Genomic DNA, 23,924 nt, shown 5'->3' on the forward strand with positions numbered 1-23,924 from the left:
CAAAGGGCAGAAAAAGTGTAAAATGTTTTCCATAAAAGATAACTCTCTTAGTATTCAAATAGTGTGATTTACAACAAAACAATTGGTCAATTAACAGTCATATTGTCCTAATGTATCACGACTCGGCTGCTCGGCTTAAACGACTCTTAGGCATTAGGCGCAGGCCTCTGCTGGTTGGTTACGATAACATAATAAACATAGCTTAAAGAGTAGTATTATTTTAGGTCATTTTTAGCTTGAAAAGCAATAAAAATCATTGTGAAATATTAGGACATTATGACAATATGACATGATAAGAGACCTTGTGAATTGGCCAAATGTGTTAGAGGGCAGAAAAAGTGCAACATTTTTGGTACAAAAAAAGAACTTCCAAATTGTGCGATTTCAATACAAATCATTTAAATAAATCTTTCCTTAATTAAAAAAAAAACGGCGCCTTATTTCTTAGATGAACAGTTTTGAAAATAAAGCGGTTTTAATTTTAAACTATAAAAAGGCGATATGATGAAGGCGATTGTTAAGCACACATACTAGTTTGAAAATATTTCAAGTTTTTTTTTATTTATATTTTTTAATTTATTGTTTACGGGTTCATATTACCTTTAAGCTGCTGCTCTTTTTATCTGTTTATCTAGAAACTAGTATTGATTTTTCAATGCTGTAGTTAGTAAATATTTGTATATACATATGTATGTATAATAACATCTGTAAGTGCGGTTATACGGTTTTTTTTTGTGCCGTCTTCTCACCGCTTTTGTAAAGCTAATAATAGATTTTCAACAATTTTGTTTAACATTAGCTAGAATTTCATTATTTACACAAGTAGTAGACAAGTTTTTTATTGAGCTTTTAAGCTGATATGTAAATCAAATCTGGTTTATAGACACACAAGTTGCGGGTGGGTGGATCGTATTAACTGCTGATATTTTATAAAAAAAAAAAAAATATGAATTTAACTTTCTATTTAAAAGAAAAAGTAGGGAGCATTAATATAAAAAATACAGATTTCTTTGGTATTTCTTACTTTTTTAGTACTCTAAGAGTGTTGTATATTTTGTTTATAGCTACGTGCTTAAACTTATATCTATTAATTTTAAATGTTTTGTATTTAAATAAATCTTTCGGCAGAAACTATTTGTAGTATTAAATTAAACAAAAAACTAAAAATACATATTAATAACACTTGCATTGACATTCAATATTGAATGTATCGTTTTTTCGCACAATATTTCATTTCCAGCAATCTTAGATGAGATCATACACTCCGTCCTAGAAATGACCGACAGACAGACACATTGATTTTAATGGAATGTTGGTTTAAAATCAATGTGTCGCCACATTCAACTGACATTTATACGAAACTACTGCAACAAAAAAAAACACTTATTAAATTGTCAATATTTTTCAAACGTTTTAGCAGCCAATAACATCAGGTGTATCGAAAACTGTTGAAATCGAAACTTTTTAATTTTAATTATTTTTAAATGGTCTATACAAATATGTATTTGCTAGTAGTTATGTGTGTATATCCGTCTGTATCTAAATAAATAGCTACATGTGTTATTTGCTGATGAACCACAATGTACAGTGGGGTGATTGTTGAAATAAATGTTCATAAATAATGATAATGTTAAAACTACTAGTATCATTTTTAAAATTACATATTTGTTAATATCTGAGAATATTCTTGGCCAAGATGTCAAATTTAAACTTACAAGGCTCTGCAAAGTACCCTCAAGCAGACAAATTTTCAGAAGCGAATGGTTTGAGGAATGATTGATTCATTTCATTTGATATCAAACATAATTTTTAAAGTTGTATCAATTTATAATTTCAATTTGATGTTGATTTGAAATAAACTATTTAAATAATTCTATTTTCACTATTTAATAACAAAGGTTATTCTCAAATAATTCTCAAACTTAAATTTATATCTGAATTTAAAAAAAGAAAACCTTTTCTTACATGGTTTTTTCTCACTACAATATATTTTAGCTGAAATTTACAATACTGATATGAATTCTTTTCAAATAGTTACTGTATTTCAAACTAAATTAATAAAAAATCTTTTTTTCACATATTTTATTCACAATTTGCAATCCACATTTGAAACAAATTGGGAAATAACTCCCCTTTAAGCTGGAAATGCCATTGTTCTCAAATGTTTATCAAACAATTCTCAATGGTTTGACATTAAAAAAAGAGTTGGATTTCAAATTCCCACAATTTGAAATCAATTATGAATCTATGTGGGTTAAATATATTGCTTCAAATAAAAATTTCATCATTTAAATTTAAAATAAACAAATTCAGGGTTATTCCTGCATATTTACAAGCATAATTACAACAATAGTATCAAATTTTCTCAGCATTTCTAATTATAAATGTTTGCAAGTGATTTTTTTAACCTTAATTATATAATTTTCGAAATCTTATTTTGTATTATATTATTTTAATTGTAGTTTTTATATATAGCTAGTAGGTTTTATTAACTATATAAGGCGCTTAAGGGCTCGGTTATGTAAATGAAGAATTAATAAAAAAAAAAAGAATAGCCATGATTATTTGGCAGATTTTTTTTTATTCGATTCGAAATTTTCAGGAGATGGTTTGTAAAGAAAAAAAATCAAAAAAATTCCGGGTAAAACTCGGCTTTTTTTTTGAGTCCAGTCAACTGTAATAAAAAAGCTCCCTAAAGTATGCAGTACAAATTTAGATATTTTATTTGCTAATAAATAAGAACAGGCAGGTGTATGTGGGTTGGAGAAACTTGAAGAACCAGCATTAGTAAATGCTACCGGGCGAAGCCGGGGCTGTCAACTAGTTAAGAATAAAAACCATGTCGAATGACTTATATTTCCTCTATGGCTTAGGAAGTTTAACTTGAAACTAAAAAAAGTTCATATTTTATTGTCTTATCATAATTATACTTAGCACCTTCACTAATTCATAATGAATGCCAATCAATTATATGAATAGCAAGGAAAGGATTGATTGAATACGAGAAACAAAGACGTTCTTTTAGATCTGAAGTTTTGAAATCGGTTTACTGTGGCATCCTCTATTCAAATTTGATAGCTTAGCTAATTGTACTGAAAAGATGAAAAGTACTAAATAATTTTTAGTCCTACTTAGTCAAAAGAAAGTGAAATCTATTATGGTTATAATTGCATCTCCATGATAAATATATCGTTACATGAACTGCAAACGGATTGGGAATTCAGAAATGATTTTTTATACGCTTCACCGTTTGTAATTTTTCCATTTTTTTTATTTGCGACCCCATAAAGTATATATATTCTGGATCGTTGTAGATAGCGGAGTTGATATAGCTATGTCCGTCTGTATGTTGAAATCAACTTTCCGTAGCCCCCAAATATCTTAGAAAATATCGGGAAATCTCCCGAGACAATCGGTCCACAAATGGCTGAGATTTTTTATCTATATCGGAATTACTAAGTATTAATATAGACAATATGGATATCCAATAATAGATATTTCAAAGACCTTTGTAATGGCGTATATAATGCCAAAGTAGATCGGACCTACAATAGGTCAAAATAGGGAAAAATATTTTTTACTCCAATTTTTTTTTTCAACAAAAAATTTTTTTTTTTCACTAATAAAATTAATTTTTTTTAAATTAAAAAAAAAATAAAAAAAATTTTCCCTATTAAATAAAAAAAAAATTTTGAAATTTTTTTTTTAATTTTGTTTTCGTAAAAATATTTAAAATTTGTATTTTAAAGTATAATTCGAATCTAGCACTCTTACTGATTTTGATATATTGCTCAAAACGCATGTCCATAATTAAATTAGAATTCATTATTTCAAAACTATTAGTTTTATACATAACTAATTCAAAAACCCTGATTTGCAATATTACAAGTCGAAGCGATAATTCACTTCGACAGTCAAATCTTTTCAATTTGACCAAACTGCCTAAATCAGATTTTATTTAAACTAGATGTGTATACAGAAGTTTCGAGAGCACTTGTATTTGTATAATTGCTAGCAGATGAAGAATTCAATAGAAATTTAGTATGTCTTCAGTGGTAAAAATTTTAAAAAAAGTACAATTACTAAACGTCAAATTCATAAGAATTATCAAAATTTATTTATTGCAATTCCTGGTCCATTTAAAACAGAGATATAAACTGCATAACAGGTTATTAAAATCCATGCTTCATGTTCTCTTTATGCTGATCACAGTTTTAAACTAATTATTTCATCAGTTGACTTTAGTTCCATAATTTTTTATTTTAACATCCAGCTCCACTGTTCACCGTTCATCAGCCTGATTAATGAGGTTTGCCTGAATGTCTTTTTTATTGTTTATGCTCAAGTGAATTATTGAGTGAACAAACACAACAAAATAAGTAAATAAAAAAATACTACTAGTGAAAAAAATAAATACATATAAACATGCTACTTATTTGCAGCTAAAGTATGTAAACTAAAGATTAAACAAAAAAAAACTACACTACATTTAAATATTTTGAAAAAAAAAGATTCGTAATGGCAAACATAAAACCGCATGCTTGAATGAACTCATTTGTGGTTGCAGGTACAAAAAGCAGGTAGTTTCGCAGACATAGTTGAAACACTCCCTCCCCGCCCCATATATTACTATATGAATACACCCTACCCCTTTAAAGAATGAAGGGGAAAAGATGAAAATAGCAAAGTCTAATGTACAACAATAAATAATACACTATTGTTATATATCAGATTAGATGAAATATAATTAAACTATTCTAAATTGGTACAAACAAAATATGCCTCATTATTTAATGTATTAAAATGTTGTATAAAAAGAATTTTCTGCTTGTGTTTTTAATATACAAGCTACAATTTGATAATTTTAAAGTTTCGTTCATATTCGTATTGTGTACATTTGAATACGCGATCGCTTTCGGTCCCTGGTGGCTATGAGTGCCGAACACTGTTTTTAACCAACCAAACTTACTAAAGGTACCCAGCAAAAAATAATGGAAGTGCATCTTTACATATGACATTTTAATCACATCTAAAGTTGCAAATGAATCTTTTCTACCTCTGAAGATGTGATTTTAAATATGGGTATTTGACACTGAATTATAAATATTTCGTTGATGTAATTGTTTCCTACATTTTTTGAATTTTATAAAATTTATTAAAACCTGTAAAAATTGGTATACAAACAATTTTTACATTTTTTAATCATTAAAATTAATCAACCATTGTTTCATAAATTTTATAACTACATTAAAATCAATTCATAAATGCTCAATTACATCACTTTTTTTCTATTATTTATATTTCCATCCAAGATGCCAAAAAATATAGGTATCCACTACCTACATTAAAATAACACCTTAAAATCGAAATTTAATCGCATCGAAAGCATCGAATTTATTAAGTAAAAAGTTGTCAAAAATGAACAACATCCCTCCAATGACAAGCTAATGTAAAATTCATAGCTTTTTCACCAAAATTGGAAGTACATCAAGCATGCTATTTGTTGTGAAAATTCTGCATCTTCTTCCTCACTTTTTTTGCTGGGTAGGTTCACACATGGCAAATATTTGCTCAAAAAAGCGTAACCACTTTTTTAACACAAATTTGTTTGACGTGTTTACTCTTACAAATGTTTTGTAAGATCTAACAGCATCAAATAAAATAAAACAACATTTTTTGTTTTGATTCATCCTAAGTAAAATACATTTTTGAAATAAATAAATCACTTCAAATGTATTTAATTTAGTGGTTACGTCTTTTTCGTCAAATATTTGTCATGTGTGACCCTAAGAAATAAGATCTATAAAATCATTTTATTAAAATGTGCTCTTAATCAAAACAACAATAATTCTATTCCATGAATTAAAAATTAACCAAATACTTATTCAAATTTTATACATTTTCCATAAATAGTGTTACTTTATTTCCATAAAATTTAAGCTAAAGATAAACTTTTTAACAAATTTTATTTAGTCCCTAATACAAAATAGTAAAGCTTTTAAAAAATATCAGTTTCATCAGGTCTCATTAAGTTGACTTACGTCATAAATATATCTAGTGTATGTTAAAAAGTAAATCTAATAAATTTTAAACAAATATTGACACAAGTTAATATGTATGCAATACATTTAAAAATCACTTAGCAATAGCGAATTCTGTTTACATTAACTACTAACTAACTATGTTTGCATATATTTAAAAGTTCTTATCTAAGTAATACAGTACTAGCTCGATTTGTGCAATCGAGCGGAAATCAGGGTCGTTTTAATAACTGACATTGATGGCAATGATCGATTATAAGTTTGCATATTTTGTTTAGATCATGATTGCCTTCAGTAAATATTTCTAACCAGTTCTTGAAAAGCTTGGACAAAAACTCTATGGCAAAATAATTGAATATTGGTGAAATTAAAGGTGAAAATAACATATTTACATTGTTTTAACTCATCTCCATAAATGTATTATTCACATCAGTATGGTTGGTTTAATGCAATGCTTCCTAGCCTTTTTTGAACCTTGAAAAATACTGTTATATACCAATAGAATCGTTAAAAAAATGATTTCGCATGAAACTCTTAAAAAAAGAGTTTTAAATAGCCGTAATAAAAATTATTCATTGGAGGAGTTTTATTTTGCACAAATCCATTTAAAACAGTTATTATTCAACGTAAACATAAAAGTTCGCATGAAACTTTTAAAAAGAGAATTTTAAATAGACTCATTTGAAGAGTTTTATTTTGCCCGTCAGAAAAAAAACTCATTTTGGGAGTATTATTTTTTCCGTCATCTTTTCGTTTATTTTCTACAATAATAAATTAAAATCCCACTTGATTTTATTTTAATAACGGTGGTTTTTAATGCAAGGGGCTTTAAAAATTGTAATGATCTGACCAGCGGCAAGTTTTAGGTGTCAATTTACATAAATGCTTTAGCTGTCAATTCACATCAGTATTGTTGGTTTAATGAACCTTTTTTGAACTTTGAAAAATTGGAAATCAAAAACTCTCTATGTTTGAGTCAACGTAGACATATACTGTTATACCAATAGAATCGTTAAAAAAATGATTTCAACTACACAGTTAACAAACAGTATGAAACTCTTAAAAAAAGAGTTTTAAATAGCCGTAATAAAAAAATAACTCATTTGAGGAGTTTTATTTTGCACAAATCCATTTAAAACAGTTATTTTTCCACGTAAACATAAAAGTTCGCATGAAACTCTTAAAAAGAAAGTTTTAAATAGCCGCCATAAAAAAACTCATTTGAAGAGTTTTATTTTGCCCGTCAGAAAAAAATCTCATTTTAGGAGTTCTATTTTTTCCCTCATAAAATAAAAGTAATTTTGGGAGTTTTATTTTTTCCGTCAGAAATAAAAACTCTTTTCGTTTATTTTCTACAATAACAAATTGAAATCCCACTTGATTTTATTTTAATGACGGGGGCTTTTAATGCAAGGGGCTTTACAAATTGTAATGATCTGACCAGCGGCAAGCTTTAGGTGTCAATTTACATAAAATGAGTTTTATTTTATGACGGGAAAAATAAAACTCCTCAAATTGCTTTTATTTTATGACGGGAAAAATAAAACTCCTCAAATGAGCTTTTTTTCAGACGGGCAAAATAAAACTCCTCGAATGAGTTTTTTTATGACGGCTTTTTTTAATAGTTTCGTGCTAGCCTTAATTTTTACGTTGAATAGCAACTGTTTTAGATGGATTTTTATTTTTAAAGTCACAAATAACTGCTATAAATTAACTTTTTTGATAACACTTATAACCGTTACGGTTCCTTTTTTGTTAAGAATTAGTGTGCTGAATTCCCAATAATTGATAAATTCACTGAAATTTATTGTTGGGGGATAAGCTAGTTCCTATGCGCATTTCAGTGGTTGCTTAGGCCAGATCATCGGGAAACCTTTTCCCAAAAGGCTTTAGAAAAACTTCCTGTTTCGTTTTTATTACCATGTGCTGTCATCTATATATATGAACTTTCCTATTCATTTTTAAAGATCGTTTGTTTTCAAGGTTATTAGCTACAAAATTTCTCCTCATATTACGTTCAAAAACATTTTTTTGCAGTTAAACAATTAAGTAAAATTATTGTTGATGCTTTAGACATAATTGTCTGTCTCTTGCTTCGAAAATTGGTTCAAGGTTTTGAAAAGCAAAAACATTAATGCCATTAACACAGTTGACAGTTTTAGATCAGTTGTCGTTTTTCTTATTTATTTTTTTTTTTTTGCGAAAAGAAAATATTAATGTGGTATATTTGCCAATGATTTTATTAGCATAAAACTATTTGAGTACTAATGACAGGTATAAAACAAAATTTTCATAAATTAAAATAAATTTTGTACTTGACATTTTTACTTAAAACTAGCACAATGTTATTTTGATTTTTTTTTCTTTCGATTTTGAGAAATTTCAAAAAAGATTAAGCACCTCACTTTATATTTAAAGAAGAAAAACATTAAACACTCATTGACCCTACACAAGGCTAAATTCGAAATTTCGCTTTTTTTTCGCACACACATTTTTTTGTGAAGACAACAATGATCGAATAAAAAATGTTTAACATATGTTCAGTTCAAATTTAATGAACATAAAATAAAATATTATTTATGTTTAACTAAATGAAGCTATAGATATGTAGATAAACATACTTAGTTTAAACATATTAAGGATAATGATGATTTGATGCTGCTTATGATCATAATGAAGATAATAAATAACAAAATAAATTCGCCCACTAAAAAAAACTACGTACATTTTCATATATTATTTCGAACATGCGAATACGTTTGCCAAACTGAACAAAAAATAATTTAGTGAATGTGAATACTATTTAGTATTGAATTGAATGATGCCAGATCAAAGGAAATTAATGAAGTGTGAAAGAGAAAAAAAATATAAATCTTTGAACATGATTTCGATGATATATTTTAATAGATAATCTCAATATTTCTTAATGTTCCGAAACATTAAATATTAATTTATATAAAAATCGTTTTCAATACATTTTTGGAAGGGAAATTCTGGCAACACACAGTTTTAAGAATAAAATCCCCCCCACACACACATTTTCTTCAACCCACTCATATTTAATAGAAAATTTATTATCATACAACTTTAAAAGAAATGCGTGTGCCATACAAATCTTTTTATTTTAAAAATAAACTTGTTTGTATGAAAACAAAAATAAAAAAAATATTCTGGAATTAAGATGTTCTGGAAATTACTTAAAAATAAATAAAAATGTATGTATGCACCATAAAGAGTTTCGAAATAAAAAAGAAACTAATATAGAAAGAAGCAAACAACTTTTGAGAACAATTTCGAAACAAAAGGAAAAAATCTCAGAATTTGTATTCAAACTGATTTTAATTGACTGTAAATAAGTTGATAAGATATAAAATAAATTGTAAAGCAATAAAAACCGATTAAACTAAATACATTCAATCAATTTATTATGTGTATCACAAACTATTATCGATCTTAATCTCTTAAATAATAAGGAAATTATTTAAGATAAATGCAAAACTTGGGAATGAGATTTGTAATAAAATAAGCTTATAAATAAATAGTAATATCTAATTAATACTGTTAAGATCTGTTCAAAATCCAAGATATTTATAGATCAAGAATTGATTACAAAATCATTGATTGGTATTCTTACAATTGATTCACATTTGTTACAATTTTTTTATTCATCAGCAAGGTATTTATCAACAATATTATATTTATGATTAGTTACAAATGTGAATGATTTGAAAACAATATCAAAACTTTGTTTTGATTTATTTGATAACCACAAAGGGGGTGTTTTATTTCTCAATTTGAGAAATAATCCGAAGAAAACGAAAAATCTCATTTTACCACAAAAAAAATCTGAATTTTCTACAAAAATTTGATTGTCAACATTAAAATTTGTTCATTAAAATTTCTAATTTTCATTAAAATTTGAAATTTTAATGGAAATTTTCTTAAAATGGAAATTTTCATTAAAATTTCAAATTTTAATGAAAATTAGAAATTTTCATTAAATTTCATTAAATTGAAATTTTCATTAAAATTTAAATTTTCATTAAAATGGAAATTTTCATTAAAATGGAAATTTTCATTAAAATGGAAATTTTCATTAAAATGGAAATTTTCATTAAAATTTAAATTTTCATTAAAATTGAAATTTTCATTAAAATTGAAATTTTCATTAAAATTTCAAATTTTCATTAAAATTTCAAATTTTCATTAAAATTTCTAATTTTCATTAAAATTGAAATTTTCATTAAAATTTAAATTTTCATTAAAATTTCTAATTTTCATTAAAATTGAAATTTTCATTAAAATTGAAATTTTCATTAAAATTGAAATTTTCATTAAAATTGAAATTTTCATTAAAATTGAAATTTTCATTAAAATTGAAATTTTCATTAAAATTGAAATTTTCATTAAAATTGAAATTTTCATTAAAATCGAAATTTTCATTAAAATTGAAAATTTCATTAAAATTGAAAATTTCATTAAAATTGAAAATTTCATTAAAATTGAAAATTCCATTAAAATTGAAAATTCCATTAAAATTTAAATTTTCATTAAAATTTAAATTTTCATTAAAATTGAAATTTTCATTAAAATTGAAATTTTCATTAAAATTGAAATTTTCATTAAAATCGAAATTTTCATTAAAATGGAAATTTTCATTAAAATGGAAATTTTCATTAAAATTGAAATTTTTATTAAAATTGAAATTTTCATTAAAATTGAAATTTTCATTAAAATTAAAATTTACATTAAAATTTAAATTTACATTAAAATTTAAATTTTCATCAAAATTTCTAATTTTCATTAAAATTGAAATTTTCATTAAAATTTCTAATTTTCATTAAAATTTCAAATTTTCATTAAAATTTCAAATTTTCATTAAAATTTCAAACTTTCATTGAATTTCGAATTTAATAAAAATTGCAAATTTTCATTAAAAATTTAGAATTTCATTAAAAATTTAGAATTTTCATTAAAAATTTAGAATTTTCATTAAAAATTTAGAATTTTCATTAAAAATATAGAATTTTCATTAAAAATTTAGAATTTTCATTAAAAACTAGCATAACCCGGTGCACTTCGCTACCCCTACCCTAGTAAAATCTAAAAAAATATGAATGGATTTCTGATAAAACATTACTACGTACAATGGTAAATAACATATACAAAATATTGTGGATCTCTCAATTACAGTTCGCTTGATCCCACTGCTCTGATCCCACCCATTTTTTAACCTTTTATGTAAATATCAAGCTTTACTTTAACTTTCCTTTATAAGGGAGGGGTCATTCCTACTAAGCCGATCATGCTTAGCTAAACTTCAAACAGCGATCAGGAATAAATTCGTTTTTAGCTATGGTAGAATGGTAATAAATTTATTGATACAGAGTTTAAATACTTTTATAGTTCTCCAGATATTCAAAATTAATTATTTACTTTGTGCCACGACCACTAATGCAATCCCGATCATTTTATGTAAATTGATAAGAGAGCTATGCGGACAAAGTTTGAAGAACCTTGCAATTATTACATTGTATGGGAGGTGACCTCCTTTTCCGACCCCTCCTATTTTGGTTCCCCAGATATTCGAAATCAATATTTACTCTGTATGGGAGATGCTACGCCCTCTAATCTAATTCCGTCTATATTCAACTTAACTCCGTAATAAGAAATTAATTCGTAAAAAGTTTAAACACTTTTATAATTATAGTTCTCCAGATATTCGAAATTAAATATTTACTTTGTATTGGGTGTGCCACGCCCACTATTCCAATCCCGAAAATTTTCAGTGAAACTATGCAAAATCATAAAGAAAGCTATTTAGATAAAATTTTAGAAATCTTGCAATTATAGTTCGCAAAATATTTAGAAATAACAATTTACTTTGTACTATTGTTCCGAACCGTCCCATTTTTGATTAAACTTCATGCAGTGATAAGAAATTGATTCGTATGAAGTTTGAAAATCGTCACAATTATAGTTCTGCCCATATTATAAAATAAAAGTATTTTCTTATGTACCCCAATATGCACAAACAATTTTTAAATTTGTCAAAGGTTTATAAAAACAATTTTGAATGGAAATTTTGTTTTATAAACCTTTGATAAATTTAAATATTGTTTATGCATGTGGGAGTTGAAAATAAAAAAAAACACCTTAAAAATATATTTATTAAAGCGAATTTAAATTACTAAAGTCTTCTTCTTTGTTTTCTATAACAACTCTCACTTAAAACAGAGCGAAATCAATACTGTTTAATTGTTTCTCTTATTTATTTACAACAACAAATGGGACAATCACACATTGCTTTGTTTACTTTTTAGCTTAAGGTTCACATGTACACGTTTTTGCATATGTGTTAGTAACATCTTTAAACGCTTATAACTCCTAAAAAACTGAACCGATTTCAATAAAATATATATTCTGCACTTCTGTGAATAAATCCCTTTAAAATTTTATATTTCTTGCCCAAATTGAATGTATAATGTGGGCGTAAAAGGGGTCTAAAGAAATCGACTTGCCTATTAATATTATGATTTAGAATTTTCATTAAAAATTTAGAATTTTTATTAAAAATTTAGAATTTGATTAAAAATTTAGAATTTTCATTAAATTTACGAAGTTATGTACGATTTAAGATTTTCATATAACAGATCGGTTAAATGATTGCGACCAAAGATTTTTAATGATCTTCAATGAAAAAACGATTTTTTTAGTTACTCACATTTGAAAACGTATTTTTTGCTCAGAAAATTGAGTGATCACAGATCGACTTCCTTTTCTCGACAAAGAAGATCAAACGTTTATTTACGAATTAGTTGAAGCTTAACTGTTTTTTAACGATCTTCATGTGAAAAATCGATTACAGTTCGAACTTCTTTTACAAATTTGTTGACAATCAATGATTTTCTAAGCTTCTCATATTAGAAAACCGATTATTTGTCGGAAATATGATTGATCATAGAATAAACATTTTGTCTCAATTAAAAGATTAATGGTTTTTATATAAAAGTTGGCTTTACTTGTGACCTCTTTTCTCCATTAAACGATTATTTACAAAGTGTTTTTTCTTAATATAAAACATATACAGATATATAAACGATCACAGTTTGAATTACTTTTACAAATAAGTTGCCACTTAAAGATTTTCTAAAAATTCTCATATTAAAAACTCAACTTTTTTTTATCACAAATCAAACTCTTTTTTTCATTTAAGAGCTTATTTAAAAGTTATCATCGAATTTCCATATAAAACATATGTTTTTGATCAGAATTATGAGTGATCACCGATTGAGTTACATTTCTCGATTAACGATTATTTACAAAGTTCTTGACTTTTAAACATTTTGAATGATCTTCATATGAAAAATCGATTTTTTGACAGAAATATAAGCGGCCGCAATTCGAACATTTTACAAAGTTATGCATGATTTAAGATTTTCATATACATTTTTGATCAGAATTATGTGTGATCACTTTTACTTTTCTCTATTAAATGCTTATTTACAAAGTTATTAATCATTAAAGAGTTTTAATGATCTTAATTTAAATATTCGATATTTAGTCAAAGTATAAATGGATAAAACATATTTTCTGTATTAAACGCCTAATGAATTATTTCACATAACTACCGGCTTTCGATCAGTATTACGAAAAATCACGGATGATCCTCGCTTTAAAATTTAAAAAAAATTAAAGATCTATTATGATCTTCATATAAAAACATAGGTTTTTAGTCAGAAATACTATTGATCACAGATCAAGATGCTATTACTGTTTAAACATTTTTAATGATCTTCATATGGACCCTTTTACAAATAGCGATTAAAGATTTTTTAAGTTTGTCATATTAGAAAACCGTATACACAGTTATGGATGATTTAAGATTTTCATATGCATTTTTGATCAGAATTATGTGTGATGACACATCGAGTTACTTTTCTCTTTAATCATTAAAGTGTGTTAATGATCTTAATTTAAATATTTGAATAGAACAGGCTGATTATGCTTATAAATGGATAACACTCCTTTTCTCTGTTAATTGCATAATGAATTATTTCATATCGACTTTTGATCAGTATTACGAAGGATCACAAATGATCCTCGCTTAAACGGTTATTTAAACTTTAAAACAAATTAAAGATTTATCATGATCTTCATATAAAAAACATAGGTTTTATGTCAGAAATACGATTGATCGTAGATCAAGCTGATATTTCAGATTAAACGAAATAATATGAACGTTACATATGCACTTTATTTTCTCAATTGACTGATCTTCATATAAAAGTTGGAAGTTTTGTCAAAAATACTTGTGATCATTCAGAAATTCGAATATTTCATTGTTTTTTTTTACTTTCCATTTTTCGGGGGTGTCTAAAAACATCTGTGTGCATAAATTATTATTTTCTTTATTGTTGTTTTATTAACAAAAAATCTTGGTTTTTGGAAATTTGCCCATTTAGTGTGAGGCGAGAGATTTTCATTCATTCAATGTTTATGATCAATATGAGGTAAAACGTTTATGTTCAAGTTTTTTTTTAATTTTTTTATTTTTCAAAATCAACAAAACGAGTGACGTGTGTTGCGTCCTCTTTAACATTTAAAGGCAACAACAAATTTATTTCAACAATTAAAAATATGTAAGACACATCAAGCTAGCAAGCATTTCTTTGCTATTTGAACAAACCATAGAACAGAACCATAATTTATTCTGGTGGTTCCGCTATTAGGTTTACCAATGTTTTATTTTTTTTTTGTTATTTTGTTTTGTTTATTACAACAATTACGAGTACGAATAAGTATAATTACAAACCTTATAAACATTTAAACGCACATAATTATTAACAACAAAAAAATAATTATGTAAATGTAATAATATTTATGTTTGTAGTTGGCTTTAATACACGTTCATAGATTATTGTTGTTAACGTATTCTTCACTTCATCAACATTTAACACATCAGATACTAGTGTCTACATATTGTTATATATTAGGGTTGAGTCAAAATGAGGTTTTACTATTAAAGCATTGGCATTATAAGCCGAAACTACAACACTATTCGAACGCATTCCAAAATTAGAGATTATAAACTAGCCATTACTAGATTACTTCTGAGTAATTAGAACAGTAAGTAGTATTTATTTTAAGAACTAGAAAGTTTGTATGTATTTTATAACGCTTAGGAGTGGAAATCTATTGTTTAGTTGGTTGAAATTAGGGTTATTAATCGGCAGCATTATTTTTAGGTCCCTCCTAATAAACTTTTCAATGTTTTTTTTTGTTTGTTTGTATGTTTTAGTTTATTTTTTTCGTTAGTTTTTGTTTTTATAAAGTTTACATTTAATTGGCAAATTGTTTGAAAGAAAAGTTGTGTAATTGTTGTTTTAGTATTTTAATTAGACATAAACCCACAACGGCGGCCCTCCTCCATTAGTAGTTTACACACAGGAATTTGGTTTTGGTTCAAAAAAAAAAAATTTCGAATTATTTTAAAAGTTGAGCATTATTTTAAGTAATTTATTCATATTTTGTAATATCTTATTTCATTTGATTAATTTTGCGTATTTTTTCTTTTATCTTTACAGAGGAGCAAGAACGTGTTCAAAAGAAAACATTCACGAATTGGATTAATTCATACCTCTTGAAGGTAAGTAAATAAATTCAATACTAAAAGATCACAATTTTTATCCTCAGTGGAGTTAAAATGTGATCATTAAGTTTGGTTATTGATCGAATCCATTAAATAGCTAACATGGATTATTTCGCTTTAAGAATAACTGCAATTTCGGTGTGGCTGAAATTATTAATAAATTGTAAACAGCAAAGGAAGTGCATACATACAAATCATATAAAGGATCGTATTTTCATTAGAATTATGATGTTGATCTGTGATCACTCATATTTTTTTTAAACTGCGATCGCTAATATTTCTTTTAAAAAGTCGATTTTTAATGATCTTCATATGAAAAATCGATTTTTTAACAAAAATATGAGCGATCGCAGTTTGAACTCATTTTACAAATTGGTGGACGATTAAAGTTTTTCTAAAGTTCTCATGTTAAAAAACATTTTTTTGTTCAGTGATCACTGATCACTCTGTACATAAATTTGTTTTTATTTTATATGAGAACTTTAGAAAATCTTTAATCGTCATCCAATATGTAAACTCATATTTCAGAACAGAAAATTGTTTTAATAATATGAAAACTTTAAATAATCTTTAATCGTCATCCAATTTGTAAAATGAGTTCAAACTGCGATCGCTCATATTTCAGTTAAATAATCGATTTTTCATATGAAGATCATTAAAAAATCGATTTTTTACAGAAATATGATCGATCGCCGTTTTGTACTCCTTCTAAACTTTCCATATTATAAAAACAATTTTCTGTTCAGAAATATATGCAAGTGATCACAGATCAAACCTATATTAAATTTTTATTTACAAAGTTATTTTAACTAAAAGTGTTTTAATGAACTTCATATAAATATTTGATATTTAATTATTGGATATGACTTAAAAATGCGGGATTTTTTCAAATGTTTAGCTTTTATTTTAAAACGTGTTAGCTATGACCTTTTCCCATCTTTTTAGCATCATATGGATTTCGGGCCAAAAGAATTCCTTATCTTTTGAGGCCAAGAACGAATCAACCAATATCGGATACTCAGTTCAAAGTCAAGCGTATCCCAGAGAGAGCGTTCTGCATCCAAATAGTACGGTCTGGACTAAAAATGCTGGTGAAAAACTTCCCAACCTCTTCATTCTAAATACTTTTTAACAGGTATTGCAAAATGTGGCCGATCTTTGTCATGATAAAATATTATGGTTTCATGTCTGAGTTTTTCTGCCAATGCTAGCTTAAAACGAATCAGTTGCGTTCGGTACAGGTTCCCTGTGATGGTCTTGTCAGTTTTCAGCAGCTCATAACAGATAGAACCCTATTGCTCCCATCAAATACAGAGCAGAGATATTTGGCTTTGGTGTCGATTCGTCGGATTGGCCGGGCTTCACATGCGATCTCTTACGCTTCTGGTTATCATGATTCCGTGCAAAAATGATTTTCTTTTATTCATATGGAATCATATGTTTCTGCTTTTGAATGAAACCTGCTGCTCCCAAACATTTTGAAATTGCTGCCTCAGTAGCTCCCAATGATTTTAGAAGCTCTTGTTGAGTTTTACAACAATATTCATGGAGTAATGCCTCCAATTCATGGTCTTCACATTTTTATGACAGGCCTTTTTGTCTTCCGGGTCAAAATCACCATTACTTTTTTTCAAATTAAAGAAGTAAAGCAAAACTTAAATCATATGACGCTTTGTTGGCGCAAAATTCAACATTTTCGAAGCAAAAAAACAAAAAATAACTAAGTGAGTATAATGGCTGATATGTACCCTTCAAAATTACGCATTTTTAAGTCATACACCTGCTTTTTTATAGGCTTAACCATGAGTGTCATTCCGTTTGTAATTTTCACATTTTTAATTTTCGAACCCATAAAGTAGTGGAGTCGAGATCGCTATCTCCGTCTTTCTGAAGCCCAACATAAACTTGATTGATACATTAATATATCATGTATTGCCCCGGTTCTGTTTTTTCCCAATTTATGGATCTATTTTTTCACTATATCTCGATTATTTAGTTATGATATGGATATCAACTGAATGGCATTTCAAAATCCTTTCGAACGAGTGTCTTAGAAAATTGGACCGACAATGTGTCAAATTTTTTTTACTAAGTTATGTACATAGGCAATGTGCATATCTAATGAAAGCCCTATCCAGCAATTATATAACTTAGATGTGACGAATTTCGAATGAAAAAAAATTAATCAAAAATTTTCATAAAAGTTTTCATTACAAGTTTTCAATGGCTTTAAATGCAAATATAATGACTTTTAACCAAATAAGCACCAAAGCCCCAAAAATTCAAGCATTTTGTTGGAATTTGACTTGAATGCAAATTTAATTATATTTTAAACTTGAAAAATATTTGAAAAAATTAAATATTTTCAAACAAAAAACATATGGCTTGAATTTATGTTTCCTTTTTATTGGAGAATGCTTGAATATAATTCCTGGCTTGAATTAAACTTGCTTTCAACTTGAATTACAGTAAAAATGCTTATTGGGAACGTTTTAAATATTAGCAATTTTACTATAATAAAATTTTTAAAAAGGAAATGCCATTGGAGCCAATACTTGCCACAAAATGTTACAAATAAGGAGTTAAATAAGTCATGACTATGATGTCACACGGTTTTGTATTTTTGAAGACGACGAGAAAACCGGAAATTATTCCCTCTCCTTTGGCAAAACAGAACTAGTACTTATGTGTAAAATATTCTTAACTAATTGAGAATTATATTGATTCTTTGTATGACGTGTACATTTAAATGCTTATATATAAATAACTCATTATTATACTACTTCTAAGTAATACCCATTGAATACTGTGTTATTCAGTACTTAGTGTCACATGTTATCAATCAATACACTCATAATAATTTCTTGCAGATGTTAAAAGGGATCAATATTTTGTGGGAGTTGTATTTGAAATTCATAAATTCCTATTTAGGATCACCCATAATAGACATTAGTATTTATATGAATGTATACAATTCTAAAAATTTTGGCCAATATTTATATTGCCATCTACAAATATATGTACGTACATACATATTTGACGTAATTCATTTAAAATAAACAAAATTGCTTTTATTATCCATTTGTTTTGTATGATTTTTTGTGCAATTTTTCATTATTTTTTTTTCGTTCAGTTTCATATTTATAAAATATGATTCATTTAGCCCATCAGCAAATTAATGTCCATTTGTTCAAATTTTTCATCTAAATATAATGAAAAAAATTATATTTATTTTAAAAAGTATTTTTAAATATTTGCAAAAATAGCCAGCCATCATTATTTTTATAAGAATTATTCACGAATTATTACAAAATGTACATACGTAACATATAAATACAAACTTTATATACATAGTACATATGAAATAAACATTTTGGCATATAATTTAAAGAATTGGGGAATTAGGGTTTCCTTTAGAGGAATCAGGAAAACACTCACCAGAAGCTTTTTAATCCTGGGTCATAATTAAAACCTGATCCAATCTCCTGAGTTTTTTTATATGAATATTTATTTTGAAGAATAACCCTACTTCTTTCTTTCTAAAATATTCCAGTATTATGGATAATTTACCAATTTATTTAAGGGTAACATTTATTATTTTTCTTATATTAAAGTAGTTATAATTTCAGCCGCTATTCTGAAAAGTTTTATTTTTTTGGATTTTTTTTTAAAAATTTGTTAGTATGTATCAAGAATTCCTACTAAAAGATTATTATTGTATTCTTTATACAATAAAATAAAAAAAAGTCCGGGAATGGAAAAAATCCGGTTTATATTTGTGGGCACACTCGAAAACAGACAAGTATTGCCGGCCGGCGACATAAATTAAAATGTGCTAAAAAAAATCATGTCTGCAACTACATTAAAACACACCTACACTAAAAATACAAAATCAAAAATTTCAAATGTTTAATAAACATGAAATTTTTTACAAATATACGAGGGACACACTGAAAATTTAACGTATAACGGATTGAAAAAAAATTTAAATTTTAATAATTTATTACATATTCGGCAAATGACTTAAAAATGCGGGGTTTACAATAGATGGCGATCTTTTGAACGCGGTTTTAGTCTATATATGGGGCATTTCATGTCAAGTGAACCAACTTTTGAAATCGATGTCTTCCGATCGGGATGAAATTTGCACCAATGTTAGCTCTATTGGATAGTAACTCAGACACAATTTTTCAACAACATCGGTCGGGAACTCTCTGAGTTATAGGGGGTAAAATTTTGACAATTTGGTCAAACAGGGGTTTTTTCTTATCCATGTAACTTATTACCTATTGTTCTTAGCAAAATGTGTCCCAAATAGTATAGATAGCTATTTCTTCGATCTTTCGAAAAAAAATATTTAAAAAAAAAATAAAAAAATTTTAATATTTTTTTTCCGAAATCAAAAACTTTTTTGACTTTTTTTTAAAATGCGTACTTTTTTTTTTTTTTTTTCTTAAAATAAAGTTTAGATATTTTCCTTGAACACCTACTTGGTCGCTTAGTGGGATGCGAGTGGGATATCTATCAAAATAAATATTTTGTAACTCAAAACATAAAATTTTTGACTTTTTTTGCAAAATCAAAAACTTTGTTGACTTTTTTTTTTCAAAATGGACCCTTTTTTAATCTTTTTTTTTAGGTCAAACAAAAGCTTAGATATTATCCTTGAAGACCCTTTTGGTCGCTTAGTGGGATGCGAGTGGGATATCTATCAAAATAAATATTTTTTAACTCAAGACTTAAAATTTTTGACTTTTTTTTTTGCAAATACGATTTTTTTTCCAAATGGGCCCTTTTTTTAAATTTTTTTTTGTAGTCAAAAGAAAGCTTAGGTCCATTCCTTTAAGATATTTTTAGTCCCTTAGTGGGATGCGAGTGGGATATCTATCAAAATAAATATTTTTTAACTCAAGACTTACAATTTTTGACTTTTTTTTTGCAAAATCAAAATTTTTTTCCAATATGGGCCCTTTTTTAATTTTTTTTTTGCTCAAAAGAAAGCCTAGGTCCATTCCTTTAAGATATTTTTAGTCCCTTAGTGGGATGCGAGTGAGATATCTATCAAAATAAATATTTTGTAACAATTTTTTAATTTTTTTTTGCAAAATCGAAATTTTTTTCCAATATGGGACTTTTTTTTAAAAATTTTTTTTTGCTCAAAAGAAAGCTTAGGTCTTTTCCTTTAAGACCTATTTTGTCACTTAGGAAGATGTGAGTAGGATATCTATTAAAATAAAAATGTTGTAACTCAAGACATTCAATTATTGACTTTTTTTTTGCAAATTCGAATTTTTTTTCAAAATGGGCCCTTTTTTAAAAATTTTTTTTTAGTCAAAAGAAAGCTTAGGTCCATTCCTTTAAGATATTTTAGGTCCCTTAGTGGGATACGAGTGGGATATCTATCAAAATAAATATTTTGTAACTCAAGATATACAATTTTTGATTTTTTGGCAAAATCAAAAACTTTTATGACTTTTTTTTAAAATGGGCCCTTTTTGTAATTTTTTTTTTTTGCTATAAAGAAAGCTTAGGCCTATTCCTTTAAGATGGTTTTGATCGCTTAGTGGGATGCGAGTGGGATATATATCAAAATAAATGTTTTGTAACTCAAGACATACAATTTTTGTGTTAAAACATTTATTTTGATAGATATCCCACTCGCATCCCACTAAGGGACTAAAAATATCTTAAAGGAATGGACCTAGGCTTTCTTTTGAGCAAAAAAAAAATTAAAAAAGGGCCCATATTGGAAAAAAATTTTGATTTTGCAAAAAAAAAAGTCAAAAATTGTAAGTCTTGAGTTAAAAAATATTTATTTTGATAGATATCCCACTCGCATCCCACTAAGCGACCAAAAGGGTCTTCAAGGATAATATCTAAGCTTTTGTTTGACCTAAAAAAAAAGATTAAAAAAGGGTCCATTTTGAAAAAAAAAAGTCAACAAAGTTTTTGATTTTGCAAAAAAAGTCAAAAATTTTATGTTTTGAGTTACAAAATATTTATTTTGATAGATATCCCACTCGCATCCCACTAAGCGACCAAGTAGGTGTTCAAGGAAAATATCTAAACTTTATTTTAAGAAAAAAAAAAAAAAAAAAAAAGTACGCATTTTAAAAAAAAGTCAAAAAAGTTTTTGATTTCGGAAAAAAAATATTAAAAATTTTTTATTTTTTTTCGAAAGATCGAAGAAATAGCTATCTATACTATTTGGGACACATTTTGCTAAGAACAATAGGTAATAAGTTAAATGGATAAGAAAAAACCCCTGTTTGACCAAATTGTCAAAATTTTACCCCCTATAACTCAGAGAGTTCTCGACCGATGTTGTTGAAAAATTGTGTCTGAGTTACTATCCAATAGAGCTAACCTTGGTGCAAATTTCATCCCGATCGGAAGACATCGATTTCAAAAGTTGGTTCACTTGACATGAAATGCCCCATATATATTAAATGGTCCATGTATGTAATGGCATCACGTGAGAACGGCTGGAGCGATTTGCCTGATTTTTTTATACCCTTCACCTTCGTGAGAAGGGTATATATAAGTTTGTCATTCCGTTTGTAATTTCTACATTTTTCATTTCCGACCCTATAAAGTATATATATTCTGGATCCTTATAGATAGCGGAGTCGATTAAGCCATGCCCGTCTGTCTGTTTGTCCGTCTGTCTGTTGAAATCAATTTTCTGAAGACCCCAGATATCTTCGGGATCCAAATCTTCAATAATTCTGTCAGACATGCTTTCGAGAAGTTTGCTATTTAAAATCAGCAAAATCGGTCCATAAATAACGGAGATATGAGCAAAAAACCGGGAAAACCTCGATTTTTTACCTATTTTTGATCTATATCTGGATTAATAAGTCATTAATATAGACAATATGATAGATATTTCAAAGTCCATTGCAACGATGTAGATAAAGCTATAGTAAGTTGGACCTACAATGGGTCAAAATCGGGAAAAATATTTTTTAACCCGAATTTTTTTTTCAACAAATTTTTTTTGTCAAAAAATTTAAAACTAAAAAAAAAATTTTAAAAAAATTTGGAAAAAACTTTTTTTAAAAGAAATTAAAAAACAATTTCAAAAAAAAATTTAAAAAAAAAAATTAAATTTTGTTTACCTAAAAATATTTAAAAAAAATTTATTTTAAAGTATAATTTGGTGAAGGGTATATAAGATTCGGCACAGCCGAATATAGCTGTCTTACTTGTTTTTATTCGATTCGAAATTTTCAGGAGATGGGTTGTAAAGAACAAAATTCAGAAATTCCGGGTAAAACTCGGATTTTTTTTTGTGTCCAGTCAATTGTAATAAAAAAGCTCCCTAAAGTATGCAGTACAAATTTAGATATTTTATTTGCAAATAAATTTGCAGGCAGGTGTATGTGGGTTGGAGAAACTTCAAGAAAAATGCTACCGGGCGAAGGCGGGGCGGTCAACTAGTTTTTAATATGCATTAATCCATGAAGTTTGTTGTCAAACTCAACAAGAGCTTGCAAAATCATTGGGAGCTACTTAAGAAGCAATTTTAAAATGTTTGCGAGCAGCAGGATTCATCTAAAAGCAGGGAAATTAGGTACCATACGAATTGAAGCCGAGAGACCTTGAACGGCGATTTTGCATGTCCGAAATGATGCTTGAACGCTATAAAAGAAAAACATTTTAGCACCGAATCATTACTTGCGATGAAAAATGGATCCATTACAATAAACCGTGGCATAAAAGATCGTATGTGAAGCCCGGCCAACTATTATGAGCTGCTGAAATCTGACCAGACCATTACTGGGAACCTCTACCAAACGCAACTGATTCGTTTGAAGCGAGCATTGCAGAATATGCGACCAGATATTAAACCGTAATATTCCATCATGACAACGTTAGGCCACATATTGTAATTAATACCTATTAAAAAGTATTTAGAATGAAGTGGTTGGGAAGTTATGCATCACCCGCTTTTAGTTTCGATTGATGCAGAATGCTCTCTCTGGGATACGCATAACTTTGGAACAGAATATCCGATATTTTCTTGATTCGAAATCCATATGTTGCCAGAAAGATGAGAAAATGTCATAGTTACCAATGGCCAATACTTTGAATAAATTTATATTGTAAAAAATTTTCCCGCATTTTTAACTCTTCCACCCAATAGAATTCTGTTATTCTATTCATAGGTTGATACCCTCAACCTAAAATTAAAAAAAAAGTAAAAATTCTCGAACAGAACTCCCTCT

General features: G+C 27.2%; 1 protein-coding gene across 14 annotated transcripts in view; it reads left to right on the plus strand.

The window, feature by feature from the left end:
- Msp300 (Muscle-specific protein 300 kDa) overlaps positions 1–23,924 on the plus strand; it is a 204,422-nt gene that overhangs the window by 35,972 nt on the left and 144,526 nt on the right. For all 14 annotated transcript variants that reach the window (XM_065499429.1, XM_065499430.1, XM_065499435.1 and 11 more), the window contains exon 2: positions 15,629–15,690. In XM_065499429.1, the coding sequence (XP_065355501.1) occupies positions 15,629–15,690 (62 nt within the window). The remainder of the gene's footprint in view (positions 1–15,628; positions 15,691–23,924) is intronic.

This window comes from Calliphora vicina, chromosome 2, assembly GCF_958450345.1.
Source record: "Calliphora vicina chromosome 2, idCalVici1.1, whole genome shotgun sequence".
Classification (NCBI taxonomy): domain Eukaryota; kingdom Metazoa; phylum Arthropoda; class Insecta; order Diptera; family Calliphoridae; genus Calliphora; species Calliphora vicina.